Source organism: Gallus gallus, chromosome 7, assembly GCF_016699485.2.
Source record: "Gallus gallus isolate bGalGal1 chromosome 7, bGalGal1.mat.broiler.GRCg7b, whole genome shotgun sequence".
NCBI lineage: Eukaryota > Metazoa > Chordata > Aves > Galliformes > Phasianidae > Gallus > Gallus gallus.
Window position 1 is genome coordinate 9,278,738 of NC_052538.1, and position 27,193 is coordinate 9,305,930.

The 27,193-nt window shown below is 38.4% G+C and overlaps 2 protein-coding genes across 3 annotated transcripts in view; one reads left to right on the forward strand and one right to left on the reverse strand.

The window, feature by feature from the left end:
• The window catches only part of DNAH7 (dynein axonemal heavy chain 7), a 104,233-nt gene that overhangs the window by 405 nt on the left and 76,635 nt on the right, over positions 1-27,193 (reverse strand). For both annotated transcript variants that reach the window (XM_003641574.6, XM_040703590.1), the window contains 15 exons: positions 26,592-26,725; positions 25,557-25,892; positions 23,389-23,515; positions 22,149-22,343; positions 19,252-19,344; positions 14,189-14,365; positions 12,982-13,143; positions 12,039-12,239; positions 10,853-11,014; positions 9,229-9,414; positions 8,850-8,987; positions 8,131-8,361; positions 7,716-7,868; positions 1,267-1,444; positions 390-493 (listed from right to left, as the gene is read on the reverse strand). In XM_003641574.6, the coding sequence (XP_003641622.2) occupies positions 390-493; positions 1,267-1,444; positions 7,716-7,868; positions 8,131-8,361; positions 8,850-8,987; positions 9,229-9,414; positions 10,853-11,014; positions 12,039-12,239; positions 12,982-13,143; positions 14,189-14,365; positions 19,252-19,344; positions 22,149-22,343; positions 23,389-23,515; positions 25,557-25,892; positions 26,592-26,725 (2,577 nt within the window). The remainder of the gene's footprint in view (positions 1-389; positions 494-1,266; positions 1,445-7,715; positions 7,869-8,130; positions 8,362-8,849; positions 8,988-9,228; positions 9,415-10,852; positions 11,015-12,038; positions 12,240-12,981; positions 13,144-14,188; positions 14,366-19,251; positions 19,345-22,148; positions 22,344-23,388; positions 23,516-25,556; positions 25,893-26,591; positions 26,726-27,193) is intronic.
• Positions 14,963-18,546, forward strand: LOC768589 (baculoviral IAP repeat-containing protein 5.1-like). Its single transcript, XM_001231344.6, has 4 exons — positions 14,963-15,136; positions 16,136-16,245; positions 16,735-16,849; positions 18,062-18,546. The coding sequence occupies exons 1-4, from the start codon at positions 14,999-15,001 to the stop codon at positions 18,218-18,220; spliced, it is 522 nt and encodes a 173-aa protein (XP_001231345.3). The 5' UTR covers positions 14,963-14,998; the 3' UTR covers positions 18,221-18,546.

The following is a 27,193-nucleotide window of genomic DNA, read 5'->3' on the forward strand; positions in this document are numbered from 1 at the left end:
TCCTTTTCAGATCAGTTTGTTTTTTTTTTTAAATGGGGGAGGGAGTATGGGGGGAGGGAACATTCTTGGCTGGGCCTAAGTATTTTTGACTGCAGCGTTTGCTTTTCTACAGATAAGCCTGAAAACCTCATTTTTGTTTACTCTTTTCTTGGCAGGTTGCTTCCTTTCACAAAATCTGCAACACCAAATGAACCGTTGCCATTGTTATTAGTAGAGGATTCTCAGCTCCTCTCAGACAATTTATATTCCAACAAAAATCTTTTTTAATGCCATGAAATTTTGAGAATTACCCTGTTGCTCCCTTCAAGGCTACAACTTAGGTATTCATTCCACAGAATTTGTTCACATATAATACTATAAAAATCTTACAAAATGAAATATACACTCACCACAGGTACTGTATCGTAGAGGATTTTTGGATGAGATTCTCCTAGCTTTTTAGTTTCCCTGTTCCAACGTGCTCCATCCAAGAACAATCCCTGGATGTAGACCCCTGAATCAGTGGTATAAGGGAGCGTTACATAAAGGCTAGAAGTGTTGTCTAGCTGAAAGCAGCAGCTGGTCCAGCACACTTTGCTGTCAGCTGATTGATTGTGTCAATTTTAGCATTCCAAATGACAATCAAATACTTTAACACAATCTTTCTTAATACTGTGTTACAACTTTTTATCATTACAGTTCCATGAAGTTTTAGAAAGTGACAGTGTCTAGTGGTAGCACATGTCCGATCTTTAACACATATTGAGAGGAGGGAGGTTAAAAAAAAAAAGTGCAGGATATTATTTTCACATTTGTCATTATAAACTTCTCTGCATATAATATATATTACGAACTTCAATCAGTTTTTCCAGAGGAGATTCGATCGTATCTCAAAGAGTCTTTCAGTAGTTAAACTTCATTGTTTCATTGTTTGTTTCAAATTGTAACTCATTTATACCTTTAAATAAAGGTTGGGTTGTTCTTATTTGTTTGTTAGTTTTTAAACAATAATTTTAAATATAATAATATATGATATATGATATAATATCTGTTGTGGGAAGTTTGGGGGTAAGAAGTATCCTCTGTTGGTGATATTTCATCCCTTAAGACAGAATCGAAGTGCACTAAGGTCTTGTGTAGTATTTTGCCTCTTCACTATTCTGTGCATTTCATGGGGGGAACAATGCCTTTCTGTATGTTTGTTAACTAACTAACTACATTCATTACCTTAATTGCTTAACTCTCAAGTCTGCAAATTAATGTTAACTAACGATTGTGTTTACTTACCGTCCTCAGGAGCCACTTTATATTCCTTATCTTCTAGCACTTCATAGTCAAATGCTAACAGGTCTATTGGAATAGTGTACTTTCTGGCATAGTTCTGCTGGGCACCTGTTAAGAACGCTTGCGTGAAGAAGAATCCTGAAATCCAGAAGACGGGTGGCATTCCATTTTCATACCACATCTGCAGCAGCAAAAGAGAGATGAGGGAGCAGGGAAGCGTTGGATTTTCATAGTATTTAGAAAGCAACTTGTATAATAACTGCCAAAGTAATTTCTCCTTTCATGTGACCAGGGGTGACTCTTTTATTTCAGAAAGCAGTGGTATTTTTTGCACTGCTCAGCAACAACTGAAATATTGCTGTGTTATATCAACATTGTTTTTCTCCTAGAGCCAACACCAAGAAATTAACTCTGTCCCAGATGAAACCAGAACTCACGCAAAGGTATATTTCGGTGTTCGTGGTCTCATAGTCTTATTAGACAATGAACATCCATCGTCTTCAGGTGATAGAGGTCACTAAGCCACAGAACTGTGCTGAACATTGAGGTTACTTACTTACTTAAGGTCAGTTTTGGGAATCTGTAATCTTACAGATGAAGGGCCCTGCTGCTTGTCATTAGCTTCATCCAACTTCTTTCTACTGGAAGCTATCATTTGACTTAAACATAAGAGATATCAAGTTATAATGGTTTGCTGGTTGATTGGAAAAGGATCTCAACAGCATTCCCTAAAGTTCTAACTCAAACTTTGAGTAGTAGAGTAGTACTCTGCAGAGTAGTCCCACAGAGAAGGACCTGGGGGTCCTGATGGATGACGAACTTAACATGAGCCAGCAGTGTGCTCTTGCAAGAGGCTGTGGGTGCCCCGTCCCTGGAGGTGTTGGAGGACTGATTGGATGAGGCCTTGAGCAGCCTGGTCTAGTATTAAATGTGGAGGTTGGCAGCCCTGCCTGTGGTGGTGAGGTTGGAGCTTGATGATCCTTGAGGTCCCTTCCAACCTGGGCCATTTTGTGTGTCATTGCTGCCACAGAGATCAATGAGCATGTGACAAGGTTTGTAGTAAATTCACTTCAGAAGGCCAATTCTGGAATCTGTCATACAATGCTGCTGGGACTGTAGCTTCTATTGTGCTGTCAGTATTGAAGAGTTCAAAAGGGTTCAGTAAGAAAGGGTCTGCAGAAACTAAGGGTAAAAGAGACTTAGAGATAGTTTACAGGGTTTGAGAACAGCTCGAGGGCACCCAGCAAGGAGGTGATAAGATGTCCACAGAGCAAGTTAGAACTGGTTCGGGGCTATCACCCCTCCCATGGGGTCAGAAGTTTACAGCAAGGAAGACGACAAGCCTTCATCCCACAACCGCCAGGAGGAGACACCCCCAGCTGCTCACAGTGCATGTGCGAGATTCTTAGGGGGAGTTCCTCTGAAGGGGACCTGTAAGTCGTATGGGAGGAAAGAGCAACAGCTTTCCCTTAGGTGATTGATAACAGCAGGGATTTCGTCCAATGATAACTTGGGTTCTCCTGGCGGTAGTAGTGGGAGTTGTAGGTTGTATTACTGTTATCACCATCTGCTGTGAGTGTTCAGTACTGTGTATCTAATCATTTCAGGTCAAGCTGACTTTCGGAAAAATCTTAAAGCTTGCAACCGATCGACTAATGTACTAGCATTATTAAGATTCCAGCTAAAAGACATCATCAGCATTGTGTATTATGTATAAACCATGGTTTTTGTTCTAGATGTCAGAGCGAGTGTGGTGTGAGTGAGATGCAGCATTGCTGCGGGGTGAGTGCGGAGTCCCGATCCGCAGTTCCATCCTCTCGCAAGGGAAACGGCCAGAGATGGACAAAGGGAGTGACAACAATTATTGTTTGCCTGTCCTCATGTTTCTTTGTATAAGCATGTAAAGGGAATTCAATTTATGAACTGGGACAAAGAACCCATAGAGGGATTCCCGATCCATTCAGGGAATGAGCATCAACCCGTTTGTGTAGCATTGTGTTCAGATTGCAGGGAAGGTGGACAGGGTTCTAGGAGATCTGTTTCCCAGTGTTTATAACTGAACAATATAACTATACGGTGTTGAGGGTTGTTCGTGGAAACTCTGAGGAAATTAGGAATCAATAAGAATTTTGTAAACATCATGGGGGGCTCCCAGGGGAAGGAAATTGTTAGCCTCTGGAGAGGAGTACATGAAATTGAAATGTAATGGTAGTAGTTTACATAGTGATGACAGTTTGGAAAGGGAAAAGTTTGGGAAGGACACAGGCTGAGGAAGGCAAAGATGAGCGAGGTGTAACAGGGATGTCAGAACCAAAGAAAGATGAGCCATATGAAGAAAAATGATTCAGAAACAGAGAGTGTAAGGAAATTGGGAATAACAACAGCTGCTACTGTCGCGGCACTAGAATAGAGCCATAGGACCCAGAGGTCCCCTCAGAAACAGGTGAGGGGGGTGGGGGGTGCCTGGAAAAAGCCCAGGGAGGGTTCAACCCTCCCCTCCCCCCCAGACCAAAAGTGGGAAACAGGACATCAGTAGAGAAATCCTACCAAGTTGAGTGAGAGGGAACCGTCTCTGATTGCAAAAGCTGAATGATGGGAAACTGGGAAGTTTACCCTAGCAGATCCACTGGTTGAATTGCAGCTAGGAGAGCAGGATAAGTTTATTTTCTGGTGGGTACAGGTGCTTCTTACCACCTGGAGATGATTTTGCAGCAGTAGTAGGAGCTACTGCCCAACAAGAAAGAGCTTACCTTTTGGGATCGATTGAATACAGGATAAGAAAACAAATAGGAATTCTTGCACATGCTAGGTTCTCCAAAGCTGTTACTCTAGCAAGACTTATTAAAATAAATGAATGCAGAGACAAAATTCAATAAAACTGGAGCTAAGGGTCAAACAATATTAACTGATTGAAAATTGTAAGTCTGGCTTTAACACAAACTGGGGAAAACAATGTCATAGCCCCAGAAGTTACAGAAATCTTAAATAAGGTACGCGTGGGAGTGTGGGTATCAGGGATATCTGCAGAGCCAAAATGCAAGCCTAAATAGATGTTAAGTTAAAAGCAAGAGCCTGCCCAGTCAGGGTAAAGCAGTGTCCTTTGAGGATATGCTACTGTAGAAGGACAAAAGAAATAATAGATAACTTTTGGAGTTTGGATTACTAATTGAATGTGAATCCAAGTACAGTACTCCAATATTGCTGATTAAAAGTTGGATAGCAAGTGCTATAGTTTGGTAAAAGATTTGAGGACAAGTAATAGAATTGTTGAATGCATATACACCATGGTGGCAAACTCATACACTTATTAACCAAGTTAAGGAATGAGTAGGTGGAGTTTACCTTCTGTATTTGAAGGATGCCTTTTCTGCCTGGTTTGGCCAAAGGAAGCCTAAGGTTATTGGCCTTTGAATAGGAAAACCCCAGTATGGGGAGAAAAAGACTCAGTTAACCTGGACAGCGTTACCCAGGGTCATGAGAACAGCCCAACCATTTTTGGGAACTGGTCAACTCGTGAGCCTGAGATTCAGGTTCCTCCTTCCCACAGTGGAACTTCACTGCAGTACGTGTCTGTTGCTGTGTGCAACAGACTGTGAGTTTGCTGAATTTCTTGGTTTAAATGATTATCAAGTTTCTCAACAGAAGGCACAAATAACAGCAAGTGACATATTTGGGATAGGAGATTACAGCTCGTCTTTGAACCTCAAGGACTGCCAGGAAAGAAGCCATCTGTCAAGCCCCTGAGCTGCCAAGTGCCAAGGAACTCCGTACATTCTCAGGAATGACAGGAGGGTGCCAACTGTGGATACACAGCTATGAACTGTTAGTAAAGCCCCTTTGAAGTGAGTAAGAGATGGCCAGAGTGGTTGAGGGCAGTGGCTGCGCTAGCGCTCAATATTCAAGAAGCCAGTAAATTTATGCTAGGCCAAAGAATAACAGTTTTAATACCTCATACAGCAACTACTGTATTGGAGGTAAAAGGGGGGCATTAGCTCTCACCCCACAGGTTCCTGAAATACAAGGCCATCCTGGTAGAGCAGGATGATGCAGAAATAATTCTAACTAATATTGTCAACCCAGCATTTTTCTTTAGCAGAACTCCTAGAGAACCAGTATTTCATGACTGCTTTGAATTAACTGAAGCTACGGGCTGTTGCTGTTTGGGTCTGAAAGACAAACCCTTAGAAGATGCAGAAGACACCCGGTTTACCAATGGAAGCAGTTTTGTGAGACAAGGAAACCATGAGACAGAATATGCGGTAACTGCTACTGACAAGGTAATCGAAGCACAACCATTACCTGCAGGGACCTTCCCTCAGAAGGCTGAAATAACTGCCTTGTCAAGAGCCTGAAATACATAATTAGCATCTGTTCATATATTTGGGATGCTATGCACTCATAGTACCATCAGAAAACATCAAGGATTGCTCACACACAAGGAAAAACATCATGATGTAAATCTACCAAAGAGTGTGGCTATTATACCTTGTAAAGGACATCAGAAAGGTAACACTGTACAGGAAACTGAAAATAAAATGGTGGATCAGGTGGCAGAACAGGCAGTCGAAAAAGTCTTTAATTCCAGACAGTAAGCTTAAAATTTCTGAACTTGAGTCAGAACCTGTAAAATATTCTAAAGAGGATAGGAATCTAATTAATGATTTAGAAGGGAAGAGAGCAAGCCGAAATATGGGTACATACCCAGATGGACACATTGTTGTGCCCTTTAGTATTCTATGGAAATTGATTCTAAGGGAGGATAAGAAAATGTACTGGGCAAACAGACATTACAAAGTACAATCTTAGTACCACGAACAGGGTACAAGTGGGCCTATTGGGAAAGGGAACCTTGCAGGGCAACAACGGCAAATTGATTTCTTGGAACTCCCAAGAAAAGCGGGGTATTGCTGTATGTTGGTATTAACAGATACCTTTTTACAGTGGCCGGAGGCATTCCCTTGTAGAACTAATTAGGCACGTGGGGTAACTATAGTATTGTTACAGGAGGTTATTCCAAGAAGCTGGGGATCTACTTGATCTGTCCAGGAAAATGCACTGTCAAAAATTAAACTCAAAGAAAGGATGAGTCAGTTACTAATTTGCTTTATCTCAATGTACGCAGGGTGGTGTCTGTGGCAAGTTGATATTGTGTGCTGTTACATCTCATATTTTGGATGCAATAGTACCATGTTTTGTGTTATTGTGGATGGTAATGTTGTACTTCTATTTGTTTAGAAGTATGATTGTCACTTTTCTCCCTTCTATTTGGATCAACCTTGTATTTCCATATTTAGCAGTGGCTGCTATTAAGGAAAGTGATAACACTCTCAGTAGTGGGAACGAATATCATAATGGAAGGAATATAGTGAGCAGGTGTCATTTGGGTAAAGGTTTCCAGTGGTTACATGGAGATGGGAGAGATAGGAAGTCAGTACAGATAAATTGGAAAGGAGCTCATATAGAAGAGTACTTAGCACCTCGTAGGAGTGTCCATCCAAAACAACTCCCACCATGGATAGTGAGAACTAGGTGGAGCCAGCATTAACATACAAGAATGGCTCGAAGCATAAATAACCCATGGGTGAGATATAATAAAGGATATCATAGCTTTCTGAGGGCCTTTATCCCAATCTTAGGAGTAGCACAGCTCAAAAGAGCTATAGTAAATATCCCTGACACTTTAGAAATAATTGAGAGTGCAATGACAGACATCCTACGGGCAGTCCTAGAGGAAGTAGCCTCTCTATCCAAATTGGTATTACAAAACAGAATGGCACTGGATTTGTTAACTGCAAAGGTGAAGAGTGGGGCTTAGTTTGGGACACATTAAGAAAGAATGAAATAATCTAGCAGCTAGAGGTCCTGCTAGATTAAAGAAAAGGGGGGAATTGAAGACTAAGAAAGGGTCCACAGAGACTTAGAGATAGTTTACAGAAGCAAATATGCAGAGGCCACTAGAAGAATGGGATAGTAACAAGCTAGGATTAGGACAATGCAGGGGGTGGAAGAGATAAAGATGAGGGTTTGAGAACAGCTCGAGGGCACCCAGCAAGGAGGTGATAAGATGTCCACAGAACAAGTCAGAACTGGTTCGGGGGCTATCACCCCTCCCGTGGGGTCAGAAGTTTACAGCAAGGAAGACGACAAGCCTTCATCCCACAACTGCCAGGAGGAGACCCCCACTGCTCACAACACATGCGCAAGGGGGAGGGACCGTATGCTAATGGGTTCTCAGAAATATCAGGAATATGTCAGGATGTGTAAAATGTAGTGCTTCATTACATGCTGCGATGAAACAGTGACTATACAAAACAGGTGCACAAATAAGCTGAACATTATATGACAGTTATTCAGTGTAAATCATGTGTTAGCTTACAGAGATGCCATCTAATACTAAATGACAAAAATTAGAAGCAGCATTGGAGAATTCTGCATCAATGGACTGTGTTTACCTGTAGGAACTTCAATCTACTTAGGAAATCATTCACATAGCTGCCCAGAGGCTTGAGGCTGGGGTAGGACTTAGTCATCCACAGTGCTGGAATTTTGCCTTTCAAAATGCTGTTTACAACTTCTTCCAGTTCAGCTGACATCACTACGAGCCCCTAAAACAAAGGGAAGGGAAGACAGCAGAATGTCTTAAGAGCTTTGCTTAAACAAAGCTCTTCCTCCAACAAATGTTACCCACTTGTAGGTGATTCAGGCAACGCAATGAAAATATCAAATTTATTTTCAGAGTTGCAGTGGTATGAGACAGGAGTTAGCCATTGCACTTGGAAAAAAAGGGACGAAGGACTGGAGAAAGCAAGGAAGGAAGGTAGGGAGAGGGGAGGGGATGGGAATGGGATGGGGAAAAGCCCATTTCACCTTGATTGCTTTCTGAATGTTCACACAGGAATCACGTATTGTCTGCAGTAACTTGTTGAAGCGGCCCATCTCTTGCACAAGCACTGTATTCATGCTCTGAATATAAGTGGTGGGATATTTTCTCCTTGCTGCTTCAATGTCAAAGTCTGATGGCAGTTTACTCAGGATGTCACCAGTGACTTCATGGACAACATCATCTGTTGATTTTGCACCGCTACCAGATGTCCGAGACTGAAGAGACAAAAGGGTAAGTTTGAATACTTGCAGTACAGAAAAATACAACTGTAAGAATCTTTTAAACAACGCCTTTCTAACGTTTCTAATTCTATTTCTAATTTAATTCCCCAAGAATTCCTTTGTATCTTTATTCCACGTTATTAACATACAAGTATTGCTGGCTTGTTTCTCAAGAGAATTACATTTGGCTTACCAACTGGTCTGATACTAGCCTACGATTGTGAATAATTGAAAGCAAGGGAGAGTGGAAGAAACGTAAACTGACTGCACCATCACAGAAGCTGTTTCCTTACAGACATAAGCAGGTAAAAGTGAAAAATACAACCATTACCATCTTTTCAAGTAGAATAGCAATTTCAACTGAATGAATAGACGAAACAGAAAGGCACAGTCAAAACTGAATTACAAGAATCTGAATGTACTATTATGTGAATAGAGGAAGAGACTATTTAAGGTGTGTGACTTTTAGTCTTTTTACATACCTGAGTAAGTAGAATGTTGTCAAATAACAGTTGTGTTTCCGATTGATCCTTGGTAATATCGGCATTTGCATTCATTCCAAATATCTCCGGAGAAGGATTCAGCGGGAGAGTCTTTGTATATTCAATATAGCTTTGGTGCTGAAACAAGCAATAAAGGGCATTACACTTGAAAAGCAGAAGTGGCCTTACAGCTCTCAGCAGGCCACGAGCTGTATTTCAAAACCACTGAAAACTGTCCTTGTGGACAGTACCTAAACTAAGATGCTATATAAACAAATAGATGTAGACAGGAGCTGACTGCACCTCTCACATTTTTTCATTAGGCTATTTATTTTTCAAACAGCAGCTGCTAGTAATTCCAGTATTTTCAGATACTTACATCTCCTTCAGGAGGAACAAAGTAAAGGCCACTGGAATCAAATTTATAATCTCTGTTTGTTATGATTTCTGATGAAAAGAACATGTTCAGAACGCTACGGAGCGTACGGCGATCCCACTCGTCAGTGACTCTGCCACCGTAGTTACATTCCCCAGTCATATAGCGAAGGGCATCGTATGGTACGTCCTAGACAAAAAATGAACCATTTGAGCCACAGCCTAGCGCTTACCCTGACAGCCACGTTAGTCTTGTTATCATCTAATTCTACGTCATCCAGAATTCTCTCAGGAAACTTCAGAAACTGTTATTTACCAAGGATAGTTCATGCTTGTACCAAGCGTGTCCTGATCTTCAGCTACTTTAGTAAGCTACCAAATCAACCACCATTTGTTCTTTAGAAGAATAGCAGCATTGAAAAAAAATTCCACGCCAATGCAAATGAAATTCCCTGAGTCCAGGTTTCTGAAAACCTGACCCACAATGATCAGTACTTGTTTGGCTAAACATTACTTGAAAATAATTATGTATGCTGTCAGGACAATAGCTATGCTATGTTCATAGTCTTCAAGACTGTCATGAACAAGAAACGTGCGCTTTCCAGCAAGCCTTGTGGCTTGTTCTGGTTTTCAGAACATTTTTAAAAAAATACATTATTAAAATATTACCATTAGGAGCAACTTAAACACAGGGAGGGACAGGAAGGGAAGAAATTATGGGGATAACAGATAAATTCTCATCAGAAATTCGTCTGATAAGGATTACGATCAAGAAAATAAGCTGGAAAATGTACGGAGCAACCTAGTAACTATATGCAAAGCATTAGGACTTCAAGAAGAAAAAGATTTTCCTCCTTGCTAGGCAATGTATTTGCTTGTAAGATACCATATGAGAGGATGTTCTGCACACATGCAGTTGACTGCCCTAAACCACCCAACTTCCATACGTTGCTTGCTCGTTCTGTATCCCTTTACCTATTAACCATACGAATAACCAAAAATACACCAGGCTGACAGTGGTTTGACAATAGCACCCCTAGCCGTAACTTTAAAGAGTTCTGGTTATAGTATTTTGCTTAGGATGCTGAAACACAAAGGAGTGTCACATATTGCTAGCAAAGTCCAGAGAGTCTTGGACTAAAGACTGCTTAGCTCAGCAAATGAACAAGTAGTCAGCCGTGCTAAATTTACATAAACAGAGCTCGTGATTAATCTCTGGTACTCGGGAGTTCAGTAATATCCGTATGACTAAGTCACAGTTGATGCCTGTTTTAGAGTGATGATTCACAGCTCGCAATGGCATCTCCGAGAGCTGAAGCCATCGCATTTATCTAGAGATAGAGTAAGATTCAGACAAAAAAGGCAACAACACAGAGCATATCCTGCTACTTTCTACAAGGCAGAAACTCTAAATTGCGATCTGAAAGTTTCCCATATGAATTATATACTCATCACAACACCCTAACCTCTTAAAACAAATGTCATTCACGCTGCTGCAAATAGACTTGCGCTGATCAGTCACAGGCCCCCACTAAACACTGCTGCCAAGGAAACGCTCAGCTGCCTTGTTATATGCACTCACTGCTCTAGGCAGTGCGTGAGAAGCACGTTTGAGGTGGTTGCTGTACCTCGTACTGGTTGAGGAAGATGTGCAGCTGCTGCACACTGATGCGCAGATCTGTCTCGTTGAACTCATACGGAATGTTCCAACCCAGCGGCCCAAAATTGCGCCTTTCTTGCACCAGTGCATGGAAGAAGCAGAGGCCATACAGCAATGTCTTGAACTCAGCCTTAAAAACAAACACAATTAAATTACTCATCAATATATGCTTTAAGGAGTTTCATTGTTCCTCATGCTCTGCGCACAGCAGCGCTCTCCCTGACTCACTCAAACCCAGCAGCTCCTGTCTCACTAACATCCTAACATCTTTGTGATTCAAGGGTAGCTTTTTTTTCCTTCTGGCATATGACAGCCGTCAGCAGGAATTCATCACATTGTCTAACACGCTGCTTTGCAGATATTCTTTTAAACCACTGTGACACCACAAAGCAGTTTTATTTTTAAAGCCAGCCACCTGTGGGTATCTAAGATACATGCCATTCAGTCAACTATAAAGACCCTGGATTTTTTTTTTAATTGTTATTTTTATTATTTATTTTTACACACTATTGTATTGTAAAATGCTATTCAGACAAAGTTCCTGTGTTCTTTCTCAATAAAGATTTCAGGCCTTTAAGGAAACCTGCAGGTAGGAAGCTTAGGTTTGATTTGTATGCAATTGAGAACATTTTTGCAAAGTATAAGATCTCATTAAAAAAAACTATGCTATTGTAGAAAAATAACATCAAATATTTTTCAGTCAAATAAGCTTGCACACAGAAATCTAACCCTGAAAACAGTGGTTTCTAAGTCTTAATTAATGTGGTAGGAATTTGGAAGGGCATTTATGTAAGAATTCTGTAAATTACATTGGCCCGCAAAGGCCAACAGAGCAACCAATTATTTTGTGTTTTGGATATAAGCCGTGCTAAAACAACCTTGCAGATTTGTAATGGCAAATAGCATGCTTGTCACTTTTTTTTTTTTTGTTAAAGATGCATATTATTAACGCCATGCCACAGACCAACCACTAAGGAAGTAGGAGATGAGCATTACAATAAAAATGATGTTCACTTTGTTGCTGCCAATAATCAGAAGTAGTTCAATTGCACTGTAGGACAACTAACTAATCTGGTACATTTTTTCTCCAGAGCTTACACACACAGTCATTCTTTAAGCGCTTCACAAAGTAACACCACCACTGCATTACTAACCGTTTTTCTGCAGCTGTTGAAAAAGTTAGGGTCAGATATTGGATCCATCAGGTATGAACGAATTATATTGGCCCGTAAACCTTTTGGTGCTTCGTTAGTCATTTTCACTCCATTCTGAAGTACGGACACCGGAAACGTGGGAGACGGGTAACTGGTGAGCCAGATTCTGAAGTCTGGATGCGTTGTGTCAGGGTTCAGCTCCTACAATAAACACAAATAAAAGCAACTGGAAGAAAAGATGGACTACTATACCTCTCTCCGCTGTTATTATTCAAGCTTTTTTTTTTTTTTTTTTTTTTGGAGAGCATTGAAAAGTATACCAGTCCAGTGTTTCATTTCTTAAATGCTTGCAAGTGATGATGGTAAGATTCAAGGTTATGAGAATTTCCATTCTACTGGATGCTGGAGCAGTTTTAGTCAAGGCTTCAGAATTTTGAGCTAACATTTGTTCTCCGTTTGTGGAAGACGGAACAAAATGAACAAAAATGAAAGCGGACTCTGCACCTCAACAACAGAATGCATGCTTCACATATTTACTGTTGTACAGCTCTTCTCAGAAGGGCTATAATAATAATATCTACACAACAGAAACGCATTAAGTATACTGGCAAAGGGTAAGCAATAAATGTACTCTAGTACTTCTTAGGAAACCTGTAGCTCTTCAAGCATAAAATTCTTTAGCATACTACTTTTCTGCAGCAACAGATGTGTGAAGAAATCTCTCGGCCTAAGGAGGTGGCCGTAGTCCTCCATTTACCGTTCAAGAAATAGGCCACATCCTCACTATTTGTGGGCACTTCCTACTGCAGTACACAGAAGGAAAAAGACAGAGACAACACGGTGATTCTAGGTAATTAATAGGAACAACCATGAGGTACAGTAAGCTGCCTATAAGGATCAGACATACTTTCAAAAGCATGGTAAAGATAATAGTTATTTTTACCTCACAGACTCTTTCCAGTGTTGGCATCCATGAGCTTGCCAGATGGCAGTTCTGCAGAACTATCCACGATCCTTCCTTGACTGCTTTCTCTATCATTTTCATGGCTATCGGGCCTTGGCCTTGACCAAGTGACAGAGAACTAAGCTTTGTGTCACTGTATCCCTGCATATATAAAGCACAGTATAAGCAAGAAAAATACTGTAGAAATACAAGACATTTTGTGGTATGAGAACTCACACATATATGTCTTCTTGAAATACTTCGCAGGTTATATATTTTAAAATACAGCTTAAAATGTTTATTCACACAACTCCAGTTGACGAAAACCTCCCATCTATCATCTGGTAACGAAAGGCAGCTTCGAACTACACATCTATTTAATTCTGAACTGTACTGTTCTGGCAGTCAGAAAATACTCCTGAAAACAGGATGCTCTTTAGGGATGCAGACAACTTGCAATTAAAATGCAGGATGCATTTACAGCTAAGTGGCTGGAAAGTTGATGCTTGTCACTCTCAACATCAAAGAATTCTCACAGTCACAAGCGAGCAGTCCAAGAAGTATATCTTACCAGAACCTAGCAACTTTGTATTGACAATACTCTTTTACAAAAGTACTACTGGGACTTCTTTATTTGTTTGTTTTAAATACCATAATAATAATAATAAAAGCCTACAAAAATCCACATTTGAATTCTGAGGTGTAAATACCACCCAAGATCATATATTACTACCCTGTCTGCTAGTTAAGTCATCTGCGCATACTAGGAGAACCAAAAAACAAACAAACAAACAAACATATTACGCTTATTAGAAAAAACACCCCTTTCAGACATGATTCATGATAGTGAAAGCTTAGACTGCTATCTTTTTTTTTTTTTCTTATTTTCCATTTGAGATAACACAAGCTAATTAATACATCAGGACATCAGAGAATTACAGAATATGCCAAAATATTTAACATAAAAATACTAGCAAACAATAGACAAAAGCTTCCTAAAAATAATCCATCTGCATTATTTAATGTTTTGTGTTAAGGAGAACCGTAAGATCAGTTTCAACATATTTTTAGGCACCTAAGAACAGGTTTCTGAGCTTACTTGAGCATTTCAACTTCTACCTAAATAGCTGTTCATGTAAACATACAAACACATATACAAACACACACACACCACTTATCTTTAAAAAGCCTGGAGATATTACAATACCTGATCATCAGCAAACTTAACGAGTGCTGCCATAGGGTCGGCTCCAGGAGAAAGTACAAATATCAGTGGTGTACAAGAGTGGCTGTCAGAAAATGCTCTTGACAAATCAAATGGAGGTGGCTCAATAAATGAACGGCCCAGGTTTTGAACAATGAATTCCTGCACCATTGGTATTATCTAGAAAAAGAAAAAGTAGAATTTAAATGTCCTATTTATGTGCAAGCATTAATATGTTACTTTGAACAGTGTAATATAAATGACAAGGAGAGTATTGCTACACAAAAAATTAAGCAGCAGTTGAGTCCCAGAGAAATAATTCAGCATGAGTAAAGTGAGACCAAAATAGTCTTCTAGTAAAACCATGCTCTGAGATGGTTGAGATAAGAAGCGGTCCTTAATATCCTTTCTGTCCTGAACCTGAATGCACTAATGCGCTGCTTTAGCTGTCACAACTATTATACTTTCAATTGCTTCAATATAAACTGTATATGAAATCACTACATTTCTATTAGCTTTCTGCTTATGCTTCTGATGCTTCAATTATAAATATAGTACCTTTCATACTATATAAAAAACATCTAATTTAGTTAAAAAAAAAAAAATGAGAGACATTACATACCTGAGACAGAAAACAATAGCAGGCTCATCTCTCACTTATCACTCCTACACTCACTCACACAAGGTTTTATTTGCTTTAATGCCTACTCTGCTTTACAGGTGCAACGTGTCACCAATTAGTAAAGTACCTTAAATTAAAGAGCAATGAGGGAGGGAGGGAGTTTTGAGCTACACTCCTTGCAGGTTGTATAGATGGAGGTGCTTTTGAAAGATCTTGTTTCATCTTCAAAGCTTTTGAGTGATTTTAAAGAGATGTATGACTATGAAAATCGCTTAAAAACTTTCACTAACTGGCCTTTTGTGGAGAACTGCAAGTGCACTCCAGAGAATGTAAGTCTGAACATGGGTGCTTCAATTTCATCTTATTTTTGGTATACCATGACTAAATGCGAAGTCCCTCATGTTAATATATTTGTGTTGAAGGTAAGTTGTGAGCCTCTGCTTGGCCTGAAGTGAAAAGCTGAATGTTCTACCTTTCATCTGCTCTGAGATACTGTAACAGGATAACTACAAGTTTATGAGATCAGTTCACTGGTTTAGCTTTAATGTTTTATATTTTTAACTTAGAGCTAGCTTTCTGCATTACATGGTGTTTTTGCTTGCAGATTCTTGTTTCAGAGATCAGCCTAGAAGAAAATTCTACTTCATCTGGCAGGAAGGATGCAGTAGCAGCATGATTATTACTTTAATGAAAAGTTAAAATCATTCTAGTTCTAGAAAACTTAATGCTTATATCCTTTCAGACTTCAGCTTGAGCACTGAGAAGAGGAGACGGTGCTTCTGTTTTGGCACGTGTATCAAACATCTGGGCTAGATCTCAGATGCCACACTAAGGAAGTTATCCAAGATGTGAAGCTTGATAGCTGCAAAACAACTGTTTTTTAGTTTTCTTACCAGATGTGATTCTAAGTACTGAGTTTACTCACAGTTTATATATAAGGGTTTTCTGTGGCCACAGCCTTATGCTATCTTTTCTCTCTGGAAAAAAGGAATATATATATCTATTCCTGGCTACAGCAGATCTCAAGCACTGTTAGTGGAATGCTTCTGTAGGTGCACTACCTAATCACTGAATAAGCAAGTGTACTCTGGTAGCCTGCAAATGTGACAACTATGCAGAAAGCTGCTCGCTAGACTAGACTATTCCTTGTTCCTTTACTAGTTGATCTGCCTGCTTACAGTTTTCACTCTTGAAACTTGTTTTCCAGCTTGTTCTATGCTGATAGATTCAGTGGGGAAATACATTATCATAACTTCTCTAAAACAGTTTGATGTGAACGTAAGCCATGCACTGGATTAAGTTTCAAACTTCTGAACTGTCTCTTGCAGATGGCAAAGGCAGGCTTTATCCACTGTCCAAGTGCAAATGAAACCGATGTGGCAAAATGTTTCTTTTGCTTGATAGAACTAGAGGGCTGGGAACCAAATGACGACCCATGGTAAGCACAGGTGTAACCATGTTCTTCAAGTATTTCTCTAAATTTCCTTGACAACATCCCTTTATTCATTACAAAATTAACAATTTTTCTAGCATTCCACTAAACTGAAGCCTGCAGAAAACTTACCATACCTGATACCTTGAAATACTTCTTAATTATACTCCATGCAGTTTCTCATTTCTCTTTTTGCATCCAAAGAGAATGTTTTTGATACAGCAAACAAAAGGTTGTTTCTGTCAACATTACAAGGCAGGATCTGAACTGACTTTATGCTCTTTCTCACAACTTGTGCAACTAGTTTTTATCTGACATCTGCTGAAATGTATTTCAGACACTACCTGTAAAACACCTCCTCTACTCACTCATTGAGTAAATGAGGAGTAAAACACTCCTCTACTCATATTGAAGAGACCTGTCTGCTTTTTTCATCTTCTGAAGTGTAACTTTCCTGGTTTTAATACCTGTTCTTGTTCTGGGCTTACACTGCAGGGAGGAACACACCAAACGTCGCAGCTGTGGCTTTCTATCTCTTACTAAGCAGTTTGATGACCTGACAATGGAGGAGTACTACATGCTGGAGATGACACGGCTAAGAACCTTCCTTGTAAGTGTTAACAAAATAATCTTAAAATGCAAAGCTAGACTGTTTAAAAAAAAAAAAAAACACACACATGAAAAACCTTTCCTTTCTTAAAATGGTTGAACACTAGGAAAAGAATGATGGTGTAATACCAGAATGGGACTAACTCTGAAGTGGTAACTAACATGCATTATTGGCTACGGTACTTGCACCTCTATCCTTTTCAAAACCTAGTCTATTGTCTATCTTCTGGAAGGAAACGTGGTTCAATCAGAATTGTCCGTCCAACAACTCATTACAGTAGAAAAATTATCTTGGATGTGATAATCATTCCTGGAAATTACAATTAGCAGCCCTATCTTCTCAGAAGGGAAGAATACCACACGTGACAAAACAAAACTTGATCAGACTGTTGCTGTTAGTCTCTAGCTTAACACAAAAACACTGTCTAATTATGCTGTCGGACTTCCAAGCCTGCTTCAAATGATTCATAGTTATCAAGTTCTCATCTTCTCTACAGTATTTGTGCAGGCCATACTGTTGACATACACCTAAGCACATGTAACTGAGCTATTTTAATTAACGGTCTTTGATGTATGGTCTCCTAATTCTATGGATAATAACAGAGAATGAAGCAAGCTGAACTCCCTGATGGGGCACGCTTACTGCACCCCTTATTCTTTATCTAACCCCCTCATGGCTTTGCTCAATAGATCTTTATCTTGCTGACAATGTGCAATATTGAAAACATACCTGCTGGCTGTCAAGATTATATCAAGTGTAATTAACACTCAAATAGCTAAAAATAGGAGCAGTCTGCTTTAGTGGGAGCAGTCTGGTATCTCAAAAGATGGACTAAGTGTAAAAGAAGATATTACCTAAATATACCTAATCTAAAACTAAATGGAAGACTCTCCTCTCCCCAGTGCTATGTAAAGCATAGCTAAACAATGGGCTCACAACTTACAAGTATGCAAAATATACCGAAAAAATGATCACTGAACTGAACCCCCTGGCGAGGCTGGTGGAAGAGTTTCCAAATCAGATAGCGATATGCATATGAAGTACCTGACAAACCACTGCATGCCATTCAGATGGTGGTACTGGTGATTGAAAGCACATTTCTAAGCTAGGATTAGCAGCAGATAAATGAGTTCTTGAGGATTCAAGTTCTGAACCAATCTGAATTGTTAAACTACCCATCTGAAAAATCTCAATCTTCTGCTTTGCTTTAAGTGCAAAACTGGCAGAAGCATAATAAACTCCTTTGAAGAAGAAGTCGCTGCAACTAGGAAGCGTCTTGTGGATAACTTTGTCTCCAGTCATCAATATACACCACAACCGCCGGTGCCTATCCAAGCTGATCCCACTTGCCCACCTTCTGAAAGTTCATAGGACCAGTCCAAAGAAGTCCAGAAGTAAAGTCAGACTCTGACTTTTTTTTCTCTTTATACGGTAAAAGTATTTTTATTCATATGCAAATACTAATATTAAGCTGAACAGTTGTTTGAGGAAGTATAGAGGATTTTTTAATAAACTCTCTCGAGCAGAAGTAGTAACTGTTTTACTTCTATCTTTCACAAAATGCTTTGTTGTGGCTAGGCATGGACTCATACTAGTCCCAATTACCTGTGAATATATGAACAATATATAAGCAAATACTTGTATCTCGCTTTGAGTAGGCTGACTTTTTTTGAATAAAGATGAATAATGGTAAGCACCTGTTGTGATCTATGCCATATTCAAGTCTCTGAGCTAGATGCTCAGAGCAGTCTTGTGTCAAAATACTTTTCCCTAGAACGAAATGGATCTGGGTGTCTGCAGTAATTACTAAACAGTCTACACTACTGTTAAATTATCTTTTTAGACTAGTCTAATTGACTATGGATAGTGATATTAGAAAGAATTACGCAAGCCACATTGTCAGACATAATAAAAAAGCAAAGTCACTAGGCTTGTAAGACAACATTGAGTTGGAAATGTTCAGGAGACTTTGGTGTACAGACTGAAATGTAACAAAAGCTGAAGGCCTATCCTTCTGTATTAAGAAGTCTATTCATTACTCTTTCAGTTTTCTGAGAGGGGACCTGGCTGGACCAGACTAACCAAAGGTAGATTCCATGCTGTATTGTCATGTTCAGCCATAAAAGCTAGGCAAAAGAAGGAGGAGAGGGTATGTTTGGAATGATGGCATATGTCTTACCCTGATTTTTACCTGATGAACAGACTACCTCAGCATGAACTTTCACAGTCTTATCATTCCGGTTCTCTCTGCTGTCTCACTGTGAGTACTGAGCAAGTAAGTGCCTGCACAGTGCTTAGCTGCCTGCTGGGGCTAAACGACACCAACTCAATTGAACTGCATACTTGCAAACTCTAAAATACACGTGAGGTTTTTTGGAATAAGGTGGTAGCCTTGTACATACCTTGTCAGGTCTCAGACAGCGAATGACAAGCATCCTTTGGAATTCTCCCAGCTTTTCTTGCCACTCTGCAGGAAAATCCTCATGCTGAGGGTCCTAAAAACAAATTTATTTCAGTTTTCTCTAGAGCATTTGTGAATTACCAAGCATCTTAACTTGATACATCAATTTATAATATACTTATTAATCTGCAGGAATGGGATTGATTTTTTTTTTTTAAGCATTAAACGAGGGGGAAAAAAACACTAAGTATATCTAGGGAACTTCTACTGCAGCAGAGAAGTTAGTCATGTTTAGTTGTTTGAAATATAACAATCCCAGTTCCTCTCTTTTCTAGGAAGAAAGTAGAAGAGAGATGAGATACACAAAACACTGCAATATTACATGATAATCAGTATTTAGGCTGCATCTGAGTGAAATTGAACAGAAAAAGGAAAGCTGAGTCAAAGAATGCCCCAGAACTTATTCTGTAAGTGGTTTCTGAATATTCCAGGTATGTTACAGCAGTTACTAGACTGCAATAGCAATAAGCATGTGGCATATGTTAACTTACTACAGTACAGCACTAGCTGGCCATTGGTATTACAGCTGTGCTGGGGAAGGTCTTAGGCTTGCTTGTAGAGGGCTGGGTGCAGAGGTATGCAGGCAAACCTGCACAAACTAGAGATTCTGAGCAACTTTGATTTAGCAAATCAAGTCACGATGGAACTCGTATTCTGCAGAGGACCTGGACTCTCACCATCTCCTTCACCCAACTTCTTAATACTTAAAAAAGTGTTCTGGATTCTAATCTTATTTTTCAATTAATATATGGGGAAAATAGCTATGTCACAATGAAAACTCTAACAACTATTTAAGAGTGTGGCTAAAAACGTGCTACTTTGGTATCACTGAGAAAATTAAGAAACACTAAGGAGCCAAGGTTGCACCGAAGACAGTAATGAGTTGTGCTACTGATGAAAATTGTTCATTTCTCCATGAGAAGCAGAGATGTCAAAGCTTGCTGCTGCATCAAGTCAGCTGGCTGGGGGAACCCAAGTTTCAGTCCCTGCTCTAAGATACAGAGCTTAACTTTAGACAAAATACATGGAACTCTTGGAGCAGGGAGCTCAAGTCAGCTCTCCCCTACTTTTAGAAGCAACCTGAGTTGCAAGAGTAGGAGAAGAAAATGTCTCAAGCTCATCAGAAAACTATTTCACAGCTATATTTATTGTATGGTTTCTTATGACAAGGGGGCTCAAGGTCCTTTTGTGCCCTCTTTCTCTTCCATTCACACGCAAACCTGCCCTTTGCCTGGTCGTGCATTCCTGGGGATAAACTATACTGGTGAAAAAGATGGCCTCTATCAGAGAAAGAATGCTTTCTGAGACCCATTAACTAGTGCTTTTTAACATTCCAGTGCATTCACGGGAAAGCATTACTGTTGGAGCTGAATACTGAAAGAAAATGCTTTAATAATATTGAGTAAGAGGCCTACCATCTCTTCCAGATCGAGACTGACAGACAATGCTGTTCCTTTTCATATATCATTCAGGGTTCAATGACAATGGTCCTAGTTGCAGCGTTACTGATTTCTAGATTTTTTTTAATATCTGTTAACTGATGACCTGACTGTGTAGATCTTATTTTTTGAATGATACTTCAGTGAAGCAATATGTTTGTTTCAGTTCGGCTCTTTGAATGCAGTTAGCTGTCAATACATGAACCTTGGTTCTTTTCCTCTGAAAGTCAGCACCTTTACTTTAAAAAGGGATAATCTTAGAGTAGATAATAATGTAGTCTCCTCACCCTCTGTTTCAAAGGTTGTAATTTCTCTGTTTGGTTTCCCAATGACTAGTGTTGGAAGATGAACTGAAGCTCTCAACTTAATGTATTTATTAAGTGAATGCTAAAGGAAAGCTTTATTTCTGTGGTTTGCCTGTTTCCTGCAATCTGGACAATTGAAGGAGCCATCATCTGCTTAGTTTGTCTTGACTGTATGATGAATTTTAAAGAATTTCCAACTACAAATCACTTAGTTTTCATCTCTAACATCCATCGAGTCTCTTTGTTAGTGAAAGGATTTCTAAATCACTGAAATAGACAAAAGGCAGCCTTTTCAAAAACAGTATAACAGGGCACAGGCTATTTAGCTGTGTATTCATATATTCTCATTTAAGGAATGGTGAGAAAAGTGCTTCCCTGGACTAGCATAAATGGATGCTATGGTTTCAGGGTAGGAAGTAGTTATGGTCAGGCACAGGGCTATTGGGAAAGGGTAGTTTTTAAAATTGTTGGATCAGGAATTGTGTGTACAATGGGCACTCAGTGTAACGAGAAGCAGTATGGTAAAACAAGTGTCAAGAAAAGTTGAAAGTAAGACAAAGCAAGTGCCTAAAAGTGGAGTGTAATTCATCTACAGAGCTTAGATTTTAAGCAAACAGTAGTGAAAATGTATAAAGAAATCATTCATGCCTATCTGTCACTTTGGAATAGAACACGGGTCTTCCAAATCCCATTTGATTATCTCTACAAAATAACGGTGGTTGTTGTTGTTTTCTAAATTTACCCAGGAAAGCTGAATACCTATGTAACAGTACGAAAAGGCATCCTCAAAGCATGGTGAACAAAGGGATAGACTTATAAGGCAACAGTGGCTGACTTCAATTTAGCAAATTTCACTGACGCCTTACTTCTGCATGTTTTGCTGTCTTTAACTCCAGCCCAATTCAAATCATCACCTGCTATTATTCAGTAGCCACCTGACAAACTGGCAATAACCTGCCAAACAACACCATTTGCTTAAATATTTACTTTTGTATATGCAGGAACAGATCCTGTAAAATGATATTTTTTCTGAATAAATATATTCAATGTGTTAATTTGCTTATAAAAGCAAGCAATCAGGAACGTTAACATACCAAGCTGTCATACACCAATTTCCATCCATCCTTAAGTCGATTAAAATCCTTACGAATGTTTGTGAAGCATGGCAAGTCTTCCAGCCGACAAATTTCATCCCATGATTGTGGAGGAAGCCAGGTGCATGGATTAGAGAAGGGATTATCCAAGCCTATGCCACCAGTCAACAGAAATTTCCACTCATCCTCATCAATCTGCAGAGAAAAACACTGCTCTCAGAACTAAATAAAATCTGATAGTTTTAGTATGTTCTATAGGAAATCACTGTGCTTATCTGATTTCTTAGACTAGTTGAAAAAGATTTCCACTCAAAGCATCGAGCGTCTGATTTTTCAGTTAAGAACGAATTTGAAGAACTGAAAAACTTAAGCTGTTTTTTAGAATGATTTTCATCTGCATTGCTGAGTTGGAGGAATGAGCAGTTTTAGACAAAGCTTTCTGTTAGTTTCTTTCTTAATTCCCAACATTTTGAAGTGGAAGAAGCAATTAAAACAAAACTCATCCTGGAAATATTTCAGGTAACAATGCAGTTTGAAACCTTTTTACTATAATGGAAGTCCAAATATGAAAAACAGCTATCAGTCCATTACACGTCTCATTCCTTTATCTCAAAACTTCGATGGCTTGAATTTTGTAAACTGAAGACACTTGTACTGTCAGCTCTTGAAAGTATTCATTTAAATGATACTGTGAAACCACCAAGCAATTTTAAGTACTGCTTTGCAGATAATGAGGTTAAAGTGTATTTCATCATGAATTAAAAAAAAAAAAAATCCTAATTACTATAAATTAACAAAATTCAGGTCTGCTTTTCAGAAATTCTTGGTAAAAATTAAAAGTGTTTAACTCCTGAAGTAAAAAATATAAGTAATTTCTTAAATTACCTCTTACAATTCTTTTTATGTGCTTTTAGAATTCACAAAACATAATAGTAAAATTTTGCAGAGAGTTGGCCCTAAGAATAACATAGGGTGGACTTAGATTTAAATAACGTCTAGAAAAACTACTGGCATCCAGTACAGTTTTGCCACACTGATTTGCTATAAATTTATTTTATTCTAGATAATCTTTTTCAATTCTTACAGTTGCTTATTAAAATCAAACAACAAAATAGTGGATTAAATATTGTTATTATATATCAACTTATTTTCCTATTTTATCCTCTAAATTCTTATGGCTGGTCATTTGAACGTGCAATCCAATATACACCAGACTCGACTGCAAATTATTTTTAATTACCATTTTCTCATATTTCAGGAGGTTCACAGTTAGACAAAAAGAGAAGAGCAGCTTGTCCTTTTCAAACAGTGAGCGACAGATATTGACATAAAGTGAGTAAGTGAAATGATTCTTAAGAATCTTCAACCTACAGGTGTCAGAAAAAGAACAATCTTCCATTAATATCACACTTAAAACCTGTGCATTTTGAAACCTATTACAAATAAATTGGATCCCCTTAGTTCTAACAAACTCTCTGATCAATTAGCCTCAAAAGAATCATTAAATGTGTGTACCAATCTGTGACCAAAATAAAAAAAAAACAAAATTATGACTCCTCAACACATTTTGTGGAGGAAATGAGCAGCCTCCTTTGGGAGTGATACAAAACAATGATCTTAAAATTCATTATGAACAAAAATACCATAGCCCAAATCCAAACAGCCGATTTTGAATCGTCTTCTGAAATCCGTTTCCCATTCTATAGACGCTGTAATTGCAAATGTATGAAAAAGTTATGATCATTAATTATTTTCTTTATAGAAACAAAAAAGGAAGCCATCTATACTGCTATACATCTATATGTTGGTCATTGTTTCACCAAGATTTAAGTTAGAACGGTCAAAATAATGAAAAACCCATACAGATGGTTAGAAACTGAGCACCTGCATTTGTAAAATTATTTCAGACAAAGAAAAGAATGATGAAGAACATAAAAAAATCTCAGAGCATGTAGTAAATAGCATCTGATTAGTGGAGAGAACCCATGGCAAAAAATCCCATGCAAATTATTAACTGACAGAATTTTCTGTGCTTTGGCAGGTCTGCCTTGTTACGTATTTTCTGGGCAAAGCTGTGAAAATGAGCTTACACCAATCATGCCCTGGGAATGCATATTGTCAGCTGGAATTCAGGTCCTGTATCTTTCTATTTCAGCTAGTACAAAGTTTTTGCTTCAAATAAGTCAAGTGAAAAAACTTTTTTCTTATTGCTTGCTGACTTTGATTTAGGAACATGGGCATATGTGGCTTTTTTTTTTTTTTTTTTTTTGAGACAAGAACATGTACAATTTAAGTCAAAGAGATAGGTGTATAGAACACAGGCTATCTTTTGACAGAAGGATAACTTGAATGTAGTTTCAAATAGCATAACAAAATATTAACTCTGACTTAAATGCTTAGCATCTCTTATAGAACGGGTATGCCAACCATGAACTATACAGACCTTGACTAAATTCTAATGAGAAAATAACTTTCATAACTCAGTGTGCATTAAAACAAATGCTATACATTAAGCACTACCTTACCAGGTACTACACCTTACTTGTATTTAGATAAAACACAGACTGTAACAGATAATTTAGAAATTGTAATGTGCAACACTAACTAGTTTTTTCTGCAGTAGTTTCTCCTATCTTTCATTCACTGAATGAACGTGGAAGTAGCTAAGCAAGAGAAGCAAAGCTCTGTGCATTTAATCCACAGATCTGGAGATCAAATAAGCTGCTGAAGTAGAATTTATTAATTGAAGTGATTGAATGTTGAAAAGATCTCTTAAGAAAATCTCTGTGTAGATAATTCACTTCAGTACTGTATTTCGAATAATTCTAATGTGACCTTAATTGATCACATGTAAAATAAATCCAGGGCTTGCTTTTATTAGATCATTAAAGATTGCAGTTTCTTCTGTTCTCAAGAAGAAAAACTGGAAGAGGGCATACAAAACTATCCTGCATACAAAGCTATAATCAAATGGTCCAAAATTTGCCAAGTTAATAATTATGACTCTTCCTACTCTACAGCCGAGAGCCCCCGTCACTAGACTTCATTCTCTCTTTTATCAGTTGTGTGAAAGTTTCTTATCTGCTTCTGGAAGGCATACAAAGTCAATATATTATATATAAAATTAAGGTGAGTGGACCACTTTAATCTATCTGCTACTTTGCAATTTCACACATGGCTTAAGTTAGCAATTACTAAATAAAATAGCGGAATACGTTGCACTTGTATTATATCGTACCATTTTGTTTCTTTGAATAAATTATCTTCCAGAAAAATATCTGGCAGATTCATACAAGGACTATTTCAAAATGCAATGCCTGACACAACATGCTTTGCAGAAACAGCAATAGCTTTTCTAGAGTAACAAAGAATATTTCACCAATTAGAAATGGAAGTTACCCCTCTTACCTTGTTTGTAAATCTTCTGATTTCTCTGAGTTATCTATAGACATGATGAAAAGGTTAATAAACCACATGAGAGAGTACTGATACATAGGCTCAATGTTGGCTAGATCAGTAATAGAAAAAAACAAGATTGATGAATGGACAGAGATAGGACGATAGCCCATACGAGTGGCATCAATCTTCTTTTCTGTTTCTTCAGCTACAGCTTGCTTTTCAGAAATCTCATTAGCCAGAACTTTGGAAGAAGACAATATCTTAATAGCAGTTTCATCCTCCAAAATATTTCCTTCTGAAGCCGAAAGAACTTCTAAAATCTTGTCTTCTATTTCTTTTAGTTGCCTATAATAAAATAAAATTTTTTTGCATACTACATTCAGTCTTTTTCTGCTAGTTTTATAGAAGATAATGTGTAGATTCTATCCACAGTATGCACCTTATGTAATAAAACCTGTTTGTACTTGTTATTAAGCGTTGGCTTAAATTTCTGACAAATCAAGCTAATTTCAGACTAGAAATAGACATTCCAAAGGGAGCAAGCGTCACAACATTTTGAATGCTACACATTTCACACTTTGACCTGTGGGAAAAGATGTCTGCATGTGCAATAATTGCAAATATAACACACAATGAAAAAAAAAACTGCAAAACATCAACATTTGTGAGGACAGCAAATCATACATTAATAACAACTTGAAAGGGACATATAGAAACAGAAGACAGGATCAGGAGTTTGCTCTACAATGACACATCCCCGTACTATGTTCTTTAATATTTTATTATAATCCCACAGATAGCAACTGTGTCAGTGAGAGAAAGCCACCACCAGTAGGAATATGAGAAAGACCGTGCATTTTAATCAGCCTAAAAACCAAATGAGACAAGTCTGGGCTCTCAAAAATTATGGTCTTGAATTTCCCATTAAATCAGACCTACATAATAGAACAATTAAAAAATGCCTCTGAAATGTATTTCCTATGATTCTGATTTTCTTAACCTGCAATCTGCTTCTGTCCCTAGCAAGGGAAATAATCTTGATACCTTTTATTCGCAGCCCCTTGAAGGATGAGGGCTTGTTTTTCTCCTTCAAGATCTGGTCTTTCTCTTGCAACTACTATTCCAAGAAGCTGATCCTGCATTCCTTCTGGAGTTATCATGAAATTCAATAATGTTACCTGATAGAAGGAAAATGTATTGAGAGGTGATCATACACAATTAAAATGCTTCCTCATTTACAGGATGAGGATTGCGTAACAATGTGGTATACCAAAATTTGACAGTAAATGACTTGCAGATGAGAGTTTAAGATTGTGTATTGGAAAGTTAACACCGGGATTAACCCAGAAAGTTAACCATAAGACAATTTCATTCCATTCCTTGAGATTACATTGAAACTCTAAATATGAATGTTTCAAGTGACTGGTCCACGTAACATAAATGAACACTTGTACATAAAAAAAGGATCTTCCCTTTTGATACCTTTATGCTTCAAATAGCCTTCTCAGGGAGATTCCTATGAGTGGAAGACTCAACTTTATGTACAAGTTCTGTAAATACATTTGTTAATGTTTGTTTTCCAGATCTGTTCAATCTGAATATCCCACTACAAAAGGGATGCTGACACAGTATTTTAGAAAAATAGA